This window comes from Salvelinus alpinus, chromosome 29 (assembly GCF_045679555.1).
Source record: "Salvelinus alpinus chromosome 29, SLU_Salpinus.1, whole genome shotgun sequence".
Classification (NCBI taxonomy): Eukaryota; Metazoa; Chordata; class Actinopteri; order Salmoniformes; family Salmonidae; genus Salvelinus; species Salvelinus alpinus.
In genome coordinates, this window is record NC_092114.1 from 19,779,147 (window position 1) to 19,791,481 (window position 12,335).

Below are 12,335 nucleotides of genomic sequence, written 5' to 3' on the forward strand. Positions count from 1 at the left end.
TTGCTAGGTGTGTACTAATCTCTCAGATTTTTTCCCAACTGGACTCCTCTCCACTTCTCTCAGGGGTATTCTCAAATCAGCACTGTCTAAACCAGGGCGTATTCACTTTGCCTGGCTACCCAGACTTCTTGCTCCAGCCAAACTCTACACCACACCCACAGATGTTACTTTCTTCTCTGCAATGAGTCTGGATCTGAGTACCTCCCAGACCCTTCACTGAATGCGAACACATTCGGGGATGTCTGATTGGTCCAGAAACCGATGGGTAGGGCCAGATACAGTACATGTGTCATTGGCTCTGATACTCTGATTGGTTAGACACGATCCAATCGCTGATTACTTTGTTTTGTACAACGCCCCTCGGGCCCCTCGTCACCACAAGCGACTTCAATGATGGCAGTCTCAGACTAAAGTATGTAGTGAATGACAGAGCAGCGGAAGAATTTAGTGTGAGTCATCAGGCTAGGATTCACGAGAAACCAAACGGAAGAAAACTACAAATACCAAGGTGTCTGGTTAGACTGTAAACTATAAATACCAAGGTGTCTGGTTAGACTGTAAACTACAAATACCAAGGTGTCTGGTTAGACCTTAAACTACAAATACCAAGGTGTCTGGTTAGACTGTAAACTACAAATACCAAGGTGTCTGGTTAATCTGTAAACGCTCCTTCCAGACTCACATTAAGCATCTCCAATCCAAAATTAAATCTAGAATCGGCTTACTATTAGGCAAACAAAGCCTCCTTCACTCATGCTGCCAAACATACCATCGTAAAACTGACTATCCTACCGATCCTTGACTTCGGCGATGTCATTTACAAAATAGCCTCCAACACTCTACTCAGCAAATTGGATGTAGTCTATCACAGTGCCATCTGTTTAGTTACCAAAGCCCCATATACTACCCACCACTGCGACCTGTATGCTCTTGTTGGCTGGCCCTCACTACATATTCGTCGCCAAACCCACTGGCTCCAGGTCATCTATAAGTCTATGCTAGGTAAAGCCCCGCCTTATCTCAGCTCACTTGTCACCATAGCAACACCCACCCGTAGCACGCGCTCCAGCAGGTATATTTCACTGGTCATCCCCAAAGCCAACACTTCCTTTGGCCGCCTTTCCTTCCAGTTCTCTGCTGCCAATGACTGGAACGAATTGAAAAAATCACTGAAGCTGGAGTCTTATATCTCCCTCTCTAACTTTAAGCATCAGCTGTCAGAGCAGCTTACCGATCACTGTACCTGTACACAGCCAATCTGTAAATAGCACAGCCAACTACCTCATCCCCATATTGTTACTTATCCTCTTGCTCCTTTGCGCCCCAGTATCTCTACTTGCACATCATCATCTGCACATCTAACACTCCAGTGTTAATGCTAAATTGTAATTATTTCGCCTCCATGACGTATTTATTGCCTTACCTCCCTACTCTTCTACATTTGCATACACTGTACATAGATTTTTCTATTGTGTTATTGACTGTACGTTTGTTTATGTGTAACTCTGTGTTGTTGTTTTTGTCGCACTCCTTTGCTTTATCTTGGCCAGGTCGCAGTTGATGAGAACTTGTTCTCAACTGGCCTACCTGGTTAAATAAAGGTGAAATTGAAATAAAAAATAAAAAACCTGAACTTGTCCAATAAGAAACTCTCATCTTCGTTGCTAAATGTTTTGCTATGATGTACACTAATGAATGCCACCCTGTATTCTAACCTGTCTTTATCTTTGATTCCACCAGACAGCAACTTCATCCTGGCTAATGCCCAGGTGTCCAAGGCCCAAGGCTTCCCCATCGTCTACTGTTCTGATGGCTTCTGTGAGCTCACAGGCTTCTCCCGCGCTGAGGTCATGCAGAAGAGCTGTGCCTGTAAGTTCCTGTATGGCCCAGAGAGCAGCGAGACCATCATCCTCAGCATCGACGACGCCCTGGATGAACGGAAGGACTTCAAGGAAGAAATCATGTTCTACAAAAAGGCTGGTAAGGAAAGGGGTTGGGGCTAATCTCCTGTCTCCTGCACTGATCTGAACACTCAGGATAGGTGAAAGTGTACTGACTTGTTCAGTTCTTTCACACCAATATTCTGGGAACAATGTCGATATGTCTTGACTGAATCACTTACGTAGTGCAATCAAGCTTAGTTACTCATATACAATTTGACAAAGGTTAAAAGGACACTTATTTAAAGAAGGATGTTTAAGCCGTGAGACAACAGGCTTCTCCTGTTGCTACTGTATAGCTGGAGTGTTCCCATTTAGACCAGTATAGATAGATGGGTGGGTGGATTGAAGGGGGGAAGGGAAGTAAGCTGTGATTGGCAACGTGGTCAGGTCTCCTAATAAGCCTATGAAACGCGAACATCTCTCTCTGATATGCCCTGTGATTATTACTTAAAACCCATATCTTAAAGGGCAATTCTGCCGCTTTTCAACCTCATATGCAGCACCAAACCAGTGTCTACATATGTGAAACACAATGTCTCAATGACCTGTGGTTAAACAGAAGAAAGGCCAAGCAAAAAAAATGCTTCTCCGTGACATCACAAAACTGGGATCTTCAAAACCTGCAAAGAGTTTCTAGTCCAAGTATTTTCTTCCTCCTCATGTCACTGTGAATCTCATAGTGTTGGAAAATCACTGTTTTTAAAATGTTTTTACTTTTGATGTCATCGGGTAGCACTTTTTAACTTTATATTTTTTTCTCCCAAAAAATTGCTGTTTTCACATATGTTGACAATGGTATTATGTTGGAGATAATGACCATGAGGTTGAAAAGTAGTAGAGCTGTCCTTTAACACATGAAACTTTAATAACACTCAGCGCTGGTGACTGGCTGCTCTCTCTCTCTCTCTCTCTCTCTCTCTCTCTCTCTCTCGCTCTCTCTCTCTCTGCTTATTGTGTCAAGTAATTATCTTTTAGTTTTCTCATGATTTGGTTGGGTCTAATTGTGTTGCTCTCCCCATGGGGCCTGTTTGTGAACGGAGCCCCAGAACCAGCTTGCTTATGGGAATCGCTTCCTTTTAGGTGGTTGTAGAGTTTAAGGGCTCGTTTCTGGATTTTGATGATTAGCGGCTATTGGCCTAATTCCGCTCTGCATGCATTATTTGGTGTTACTCATTGTACACAGAGGATATTTTTGCAGAATTCTGCATGACGAGTCTCAATTTGGTGTTTGTCCCATATCTCCCTCTCTATCACGCTCTCTATCGGTCTCTCTGTCTTTCTCTGTCTCTCTTTACCGCTCTCTCTGTCTCTCTCTCTCTCTCTCTCTCTATCGCTCTCTGTCTTTGTCTCTGTCTCTCTATCTCTCTCTGTCTCTATCACTTTCTCTGTCTTTTTTGTCTCTCTCTCTTGCTCTATTTTTTTCTCTCACTGTCTTTTTCTCTTTCTCTCACTCTCACTCTATTTCTTTATTTTGCTCTCTCTTTATTTCTATCTCTCTCACACAATCACAGTATCTCTCTATCTCCCTGTCTTTCTCTCTCTCTGTCTCCCCTCATCCATCTCTTATTCCGTCTCTGTCATTTTCTCTCTCGCTCTCCCCCATTCTCTCTCCTCCTCCCTCCCTCTCTCAGTCTTTCATTCAATCTAATCAGAATCATGTCAGGTGGAGTTGTAGATGTAGGATTCCCTCTGTCTTTGCCTGCCTGTGACTGTTCCTTCAGAATCAGACTGTTTTCTGTGTGTTTGATGGTGAAGATCTCTCTCTCAGAGAGGATCAGAGAGAGTTGTGATTGAGACATTACCAGCAGGGAGGTTTGAGAGAGAGAGAGAGAGAGAAAGAACTCAGCAGGAATCTCCTTCTACACCTATTCTTGACTGAGAACACATTCATACATGCTTTGAAGCATACAGACTATCACTACTCTGCACACACAGACACACATGCCCACACTTACATACTGAACTACACATATTTACATAATTTCACCTCCATTTCTCAGATTTGACCATATTTACCACGACGTTCATAGCGAGATCCCCTGACTTAGGGATGGGCTCATTCCTCATTGTATCATTTCAAATCCAAAGTGCTGGAGTACAGAGCCAAAACAACCAAAAATGTGTCATTGTCTCGCTGTGTTATACCTCACTGTATTTTCATGATTCAGAGTACAATGTGTGGTCTGTAGCAGTAACTTGATTTGTGATGTGATTAAAACATGTGCAGTGTATGATAGAACATGTTGGATTTCTGAATCTGACGATCTGAAAACCAACTAATCAGAAGTTGAGCATCATTTCAGATGATTGGTCACACATAGCATGTATGTACTGTAGTATGGCTTGGGTCTAAGTGTCCCTCAGGTACAGATCTAGGATCAGCTTCCCCTCCCCCAATCCTAACCTTAACCATCAGTGGGGTAATGCAAAACTGACCCAAGATCAGTGTCTTGGGTCAACTTGACCCTACTCCGCTATGTGCTTATATAATGTGTTGTGTTGTCTGTGTGTGTGTGTCTGTCTACTGCAGCGTCATTGTTCTGGTGCCTGCTGGAAATTGTCCCCATTAAGAATGAGAAGGGAGACGTGGTGCTCTTCCTGGCTTCATTTAAAGACATCACAGACAACAAGGCCAAGGCCATCCCAGAGGGCAAGAGAGAAGGTTAGAGTGTTTGTGTGTGTATGTATGTATGTATGTGTGTGTGTGTGTGTGTGTGTGTGTGTGTGTGTGTGTGTGTGTGTGTGTGTGTGTGTGTGTGTGTGTGTGTGTGTGTGTGTGTGTGTGTGTGTGTGTGTGTGTGTGTGTGTGTACAAGAGTGTTCATCTTAGTGTTGTGTCTGTAGCATGTCTGTGTGTTCGTCACAGGAGGTTGGTGCCACCTTAATTGGGGAGGACGGGCACCTGGTAATGGCTGGAGTGGAAAATGTGGAACGGTATCAACAACATCAAACATATGGTTTCCATTCCTTTCACTCTATTCTAACCATTATCATGAGCCATCCTCCCCTCAGCAGCCTCCACTGGTGTGCGAGTGCATGTGTGTGTGTGTGTGTGTGTGTGTGTGTGTGGTGTGTGTGTGTGTGTGTGTGTGTGTGTGTGTGTGTGTGTGTGTGTGTGTGTGTGTGTGTGTGTGTGTGTGTGTGTGTGTGTGTGTGTGTGTGTGTGTGTTGTAATGTGTATCTACAGTCAGTAATTTGATTTCTCAATCCTCCTCTCTTCCCCTCATGCATTTGTGTCGAATTACTTTCATTAATGTAAATAACAACAAAACAAAAACATGCTTTATTTTTACTCACATAATGATGTACTTTTTACACAAAGATAAGGGCTGATGCTGCTCATGCTTATAGTGAAAGACAAAAGTGGGGAATAATGACTGTAGATTTGACATATTATTCTACATTAAATCTGCATTGTAATCTCAAACATTTGCATTTGAAAGGTTATCAGTATCGGTACTGAGATAACAGAAAATCCAGCTCTGCAGAAGGGTGTGTTTCTGTCTGTATTGCTAAAGCAATGCACAGGCCATCTCAGTCCAGGCAGGGGAAACCCATCTTAACACTCGCTCAACAAGATCTCACGGTTTGACCAATTTGATTTCAGATTCTGACGTTTGTCCACGTATCTCCAAACGTTGAATTTCGAAGTGTATATGACACCCTGGGTTGACTCCTGCTCAGCATCGTTCTGTTTCTCCGAATGTCACATTTTGATGTTAAGGAGATTCTCCAGTACTTTTGCATACCTTTTAGCCAGTAGTTTTGAAAGTAGCACGCACGAGCCCCCCAAAAATGTACGTACTACGTCACATATCTATGGAGATGTGCACCACGTCATTGCTCTCTCTCTCTGCTGTGTCCACTGAGCCGTTGGGCCCGCCCTGCAACCTCATTGGATAATGCTGGGCAGGTCTCTTAATGCTGTTCTAGACATCCTCAGGACATGGACAGACGTTCAATTTCGAAGTCAATCTTGAGCGATCTGCCTGCGCACACAAGCACACAGACATACACGCACACATACACTTACACGAACAGACACACACATACACACACACATTGATAACCCAGTTAGTTCACACTTGGTCTAGCCTTCAGGCAGATTGGACAGGGGAACCCAATCTCTCTGTCGTCCACAACCCCTCTTTCCCTCTCTCCCTCTGTCCTTTTCTCCCTTCTCCGTCTCTCCCTCCCTCCTTCCCACATTCACTACATTTTAATTTGTTTCTCTCTACCTTAGTCTCCTCCAATTTCTCTCTCTCTCTCTCTCTCTCTAACTCTCTCTCTAACTCTCTCTCTAACTAACTCTCTCTCTCTCTCTCTCTCTCTCTCTCTCTCTCTCTCTCTCTCTCTCTCTCTCTCTCTCTCTCTCTCTCTCTCTCTCTCTCTCTCTCTCTCTCTCTCTCTCTCTCTCTCTCTCTCTCTCTCTCTCTCTCTCTCTCTCTCTCTCTCTCTCTCTCTCTCTCTCTCTCTCTCTCTCTCTCTCTCTCTCTCTCTCTCTCTCTCTCTCTCTCTCTCTCTCTCTCTCTCTCTCTCTCTCTCTCTCTCTCTCTCTCTCTGTCCCTCCCTACCTCCCCATCTCTCCCTACCTAACTCTCTGTCCCACCCTCCCCATCTCTCCATACCTCTCTGTCCCTCCCTCCCCATCTCTCCCTCCCCCTTCCCCATCTCTCCCTACCTACCTCTCTGTCCCTCCCTCCCTCACTACCTCTCTATCCCTCCCTCCCTCCATATCAAATCAAATCAAATCAAATCAAATTTTATTAGTCACATACACATGGTTAGCAGATGTTAATGCGAGTGTAGCGAAATGCTTGTGCTTCTAGTTCCGACAATGCAGTAATAACCAACAGTAATCTAACCTAACAATTCCACACTACTACCTTACACACACACACAAGTGTAAGGGATAAAGAATATGTACATAAAGATATATGGATGAGTGGTGGTACAGAACGGCATGGCAGATGCAGTAGATGGTATAGAGTACGGTATATACATATGAGATGAGTACTGTAGGGTATGTAAACATAAAGTGGCATAGTTTAAAGTGGCCAGTGGTACATGTATTGCATAAAGATGGCAAGATGCAGTAGATGATATAGAGTACAGTATATATACATATGAGATGGGTAATGTAGGGTATGTAAACATTGTATTAAGTGGCATTGCTTAAAGTGGCTAGTGGTACATTTTTACATAATTTCCATCAATTCCCATTTTTAAAGTGGCTGGAGTTGAGTCAGTATGTTGGCAGCGGCCGCTAAATGTTAGTGGTGGCTGTTTAACAGTCTGATGGCCTTGAGATAGAAGCTGTTTTTCAGTCTCTCGGTCCCTGCTTTGATGCACCTGTACTGACCTCGCCTTCTGGATGATAGCGGGGTGAACAGGCAGTGGCTTGGGTGGTTGTTGTCCTTGATGATCTTTATGGCCTTCCTGTGACATCGGGTGGTGTAGGTGTCCTGGAGGGCAGGTAGTTTGCCCCTGGTGATGCGTTCTGCAGACCTCACTACCCTCTGGAGAGCCTTACGGTTGTGGGCGGAGCAGTTGCCGTACCAGGCGGTGATACAGCCCGACAGGATGCTCTCGATTGTGCATCTGTAGAAGTTTGTGAGTGCTTTTGGTGACAAGCCGAATTTCTTCAGCCTCCTGAGGTTGAAGAGGCGCTGCTGCGCCTTCTTCACAACGCTGTCTGTGTGGGTGGACCAGTTCAGTTTGGCCGTGATGTGTACACCGAGGAACTTAAAACTTTCCACCTTCTCCACTACTGACCCGTCGATGTGGATAGGGGGGTGCTCCCTCTGCTGTTTCCTGAAGTCCACAATCATCTCCTTTGTTTTGTTGACGTTGAGTATGAGGTTATTTTCCTGACACCACACTCCGAGGGCCCTCACCTCCTCCCTGTAGGCCGTCTCGTCGTTGTTGGTGATCAAGCCTACCACTGTAGTGTCATCCGCAAACTTGATGATTGAGTTGGAGGCGTGCATGGCCACGCAGTCGTGGGTGAACAGGGAGTACAGGAGAGGGCTCAGAACGCACCCTTGTGGGGCCCCAGTGTTGAGGATCAGCGGGGTGGAGATGTTGTTACCTACCCTCACCACCTGGGGGCGGCCCGTCAGGAAGTCCAGGACCCAGTTGCACAGGGCGGGGTCGAGACCCAGGGTCTCGAGCTTGATGACGAGTTTGGAGGGTACTATGGTGTTAAATGCTGAGCTGTAATCGATGAACAGCATTCTCACATGGGTATTCCTCTTGTCCAGATGGGTTAGGGCAGTGTGCAGTGTGGTTGCGATTGCGTCGTCTGTGGACCTATTGGGTCGGTAAGCAAATTGGAGTGGGTCTAGGGTGTCCGGTAGGGTGGAGGTGATATGGTCCTTGACTAGTCTCTCAAAGCACTTCATGATGACGGAAGTGAGTGCTACGGGGCGGTAGTCGTTTAGCTCAGTTACCTTAGCTTTCTTGGGAACAGGAACAATGGTGGCCCTCTTGAAGCATGTGGGAACAGCAGACTGGGATAAGGATTGATTGAATATGTCCGTAAACACACCAGCCAGCTGGTCTGCGCATGCTCTGAGGACGCGGCTGGGAATGCCGTCTGGGCCTGCAGCCTTGCGAGGGTTAACACGTTTAAATGTTTTACTCACCTCGGCTGCAGTGAAGGAGAGCCCGCAGGTTTTGGTAGGGGGCCGTGTCAGTGGCACTGTATTGTCCTCAAAGCGGGCAAAAAAGTTGTTTAGCCTGTCTGGGAGCAAGACATCCTGGTCCTCGACGGGGCTGGTTTTCTTCTCTCTCCCTACCCACCTCTTTGTCCCTCCCTCCCCCATCTCTCCCTACCTACCTCTCTGCCCACCCCTCTCCTCTCCCCATATCTCTCTTTTTTTATCCTACCTATCTCTCACTTTATCTTGGTCTTTCCCTTTAACTCTCCATACTTCCTCCTCTCTCCCCTGCTGTCTGACCTCCCTGGTTGTAAAGTGAGGGGAAATTCATTAGATCAGAAAATAAGTGTATCTCTGTCTCTGTGGTATTACCGTATTCCGTCCCCCAAGGCTCCCTGGCTTTATGGATGAGTTCTGTCTGTTCGCCTCGTCTGGGGTCCACACACACACACACACACACACACACACACACACACACACACACACACACACACACACACACACACACACACACACACACACACACACACACACACACACACACACACACACACACACACACACACACACACACACACACACACACACACACACACACACACACACAGACACCACACACAAATTATACACATGAAAAGCAGGGTAAAGTTGCCCCTAGACACAGACACTCAAAAGCAGTTATCACCTTGGTTCTGGGGGAAGGACCAGATATTACTGATATCTCCCTAGAGCAACACAGGCGTCTTCTTCTCCTCTAGCAATGAAATGCATACTCTTAATACCTCTGTCCTCTATCAGAGACAAACACACAGGCACAAACACACATATGTACACACGCACGCACTCACACACTTACACATTCACACACTCATGCCTAGCCTCAACGTCTAGTCCTCTATCACAAATCAGTAGGCTTTACCAATCCCACCACAGTAGAATAACACAATTATTTTTTTAATTATTATTCAAAACAGTTTTATATAGAGACTCCCACTTTGTCATTACAGACCAATAGTTTGAGCTGAAAAGTAGAAACGGGGCCATGATTACTTTTTTCTTTAAATTCAGGAAAATGTCTAAACGTTTCTGTGATATGTAAATTACCCCTTCTGTAATCAGCCAGGTCACCCGTGATACAAGTCAGTATTCGACGTCCATCCGAGATGACGTGGAAACCAGCCACTAGGGGCAACAGTGAGCGCTGTTACCTTCAAATAGGTTTCAGTTTTGCGAGGGTGTTGTGGACGGCGATCACTGATGGGCGTAAGCATCAGTCTTTGTTTCCAAAGGTTCAAGTTTGAAGCCAGCGATAGAAAGGTGTTTTTGATATTTCTGTTTTAACCCTAACCTTAACCATTCAGAGTTAATGCCTTACCTTAACCATTCAGAGTTAATGCCTTACCTTAACCATTCAGAGTTAATGCCTTACCTTAACCATTCAGAGTTAATGCCTTACCTTAACCATTCAGAGTTAATGCCTTACCTTAACCATTCAGAGTTAATGCCTTACCTTAACCATTCAGAGTTAATGCTTAACCTTAACCATTCAGAGTTAATGCCTTACCTTAACCATTCAGAGTTAATGCCTTACCTTAACCATTCAGAGTTAATGCCTTACCTTAACCATTCAGAGTTAATGCCTTACCTTAACCATTCAGAGTTAATGCCTTACCTTAACCATTCAGAGTTAATGCCTTACCTTAACTATTCAGAGTTAATGCCTTACCTTAACTATTCAGAGTTAATGCCTTACCTTAACCATTCAGAGTTAATGCCTTACCTTAACCATTCAGAGTTAATGCCTTACCTTAACCATTCAGAGTTAATGCCTTACCTTAACCATTCAGAGTTAATGCCTAACCTTAACCATTCAGAGTTAATGCCTAACCTTAACCATTCAGAGTTAATGCCTAACCTTAACCATTCAGAGTTAATGCCTTACCTTAACCATTCAGAGTTAATGCCTTACCTTAACCATTCAGAGTTAATGCCTTACCTTAACCATTCAGAGTTAATGCTTAACCTTAACCATTCAGAGTTAATGCCTTACCTTAACCATTCAGAGTTAATGCCTTACCTTAACCATTCAGAGTTAATGCCTTACCTTAACCATTCAGAGTTAATGCCTTACCTTAACCATTCAGAGTTAATGCCTTACCTTAACCATTCAGAGTTAATGCCTTACCTTAACCATTCAGAGTTAATGCCTTACCTTAACCATTCAGAGTTAATGCTTAACCTTAACCATTCAGAGTTAATGCCTTACCTTAACCATTCAGAGTTAATGCTTAACCTTAACCATTCAGAGTTAATGCCTTACCTTAACCATTCAGAGTTAATGCCTTACCTTAACCATTCAGAGTTAATGCCTTACCTTAACCATTCAGAGTTAATGCCTTACCTTAACCATTCAGAGTTAATGCCTTACCTTAACCATTCAGAGTTAATGCCTTACCTTAACTATTCAGAGTTAATGCCTAACCTTAACTATTCAGAGTTAATGCCTTAACTTAACTATTCAGAGTTAATGCCTTACCTTAACCATTCAGAGTTAATGCCTTACCTTAACCATTCAGAGTTAATGCCTTACCTTAACCATTCAGAGTTAATGCCTTACCTTAACCATTCAGAGTTAATGCCTAACCTTAACCATTCAGAGTTAATGCCTAACCTTAACCATTCAGAGTTAATGCCTAACCTTAACCATTCAGAGTTAATGCCTTACCTTAACCATTCAGAGTTAATGCCTTACCTTAACCATTCAGAGTTAATGCCTTACCTTAACCATTCAGAGTTAATGCCTTACCTTAACCATTCAGAGTTAATGCCTTACCTTAACCATTCAGAGTTAATGCCTTACCTTAACCATTCAGAGTTAATGCCTTACCTTAACCATTCAGAGTTAATGCCTTACCTTAACCATTCAGAGTTAATGCCTTACCTTAACCATTCAGAGAAAATGCCGTACCTTAACCATTCAGAGTTAATGCCTAACCTTAACCATTCAGAGTTAACTTTTACTGCCTCAGAAACCCGGATCCGGGAGCACCCCCCACCCCCCACACACTGATTAGCATAGATAGCATAGCTTCAGAAGTAGATAGTAGCATCTAAATATCATTAAATCACAAGTCCAAGACACCAGATGAAAGATACAGATCTTGTGAATAAAGCCACCATTTCAGATTTTTAAAATGTTTTACAGGGAAGACAAAATATGTAAATCTATTAGCTAAACACGTTAGCAAAATACACCACTATTCTAACTCCATCAGTTTCTTACTCCTTCAGGTGCTATCACCAATTCGGCTCAACTAAGATATTGATAGCCAATAACCTATAAAAAAAACCATCAGATGACAGTCTGATAACATATTCATGGTATAGGATAGTTTTTGTTAGAAAAAAGTGCATATTTCAGGTAGAAATCACAGTTTACAATTGCACCGACCATCACAAATCCACTAGAATTACTAGATAGAGCAACGTGTATGACCAATTTACTCATCATAAAACATTTCATAAAAATAGACAAAGCATAGCAATGGAAAGACCCAGTTCTTGTGATTTCAGACCATATTTCAGATTTTCTAAGCGTTTTTCAGCGAAAACACAATAAATCGATAAGTTAGCATACTACATGTTCCAACGTTACCAGAGCATCGATTCCAGCCAAAGAGCGCTATAACGTAACCACCGCCAAAAGATATTAATTTTTTCACTAACCTTCT

At 43.7% G+C, this 12,335-nt stretch overlaps 1 protein-coding gene across 1 annotated transcript in view; it reads left to right on the top strand.

The window, feature by feature from the left end:
• Positions 1-12,335, top strand: part of LOC139559243 (voltage-gated delayed rectifier potassium channel KCNH8-like) — a 127,379-nt gene that overhangs the window by 32,016 nt on the left and 83,028 nt on the right. Inside the window, exons 2-3 of the mRNA XM_071375047.1 lie at positions 1,741-1,980; positions 4,474-4,605. Coding sequence (XP_071231148.1) covers positions 1,741-1,980; positions 4,474-4,605 — 372 coding nt within the window. The remainder of the gene's footprint in view (positions 1-1,740; positions 1,981-4,473; positions 4,606-12,335) is intronic.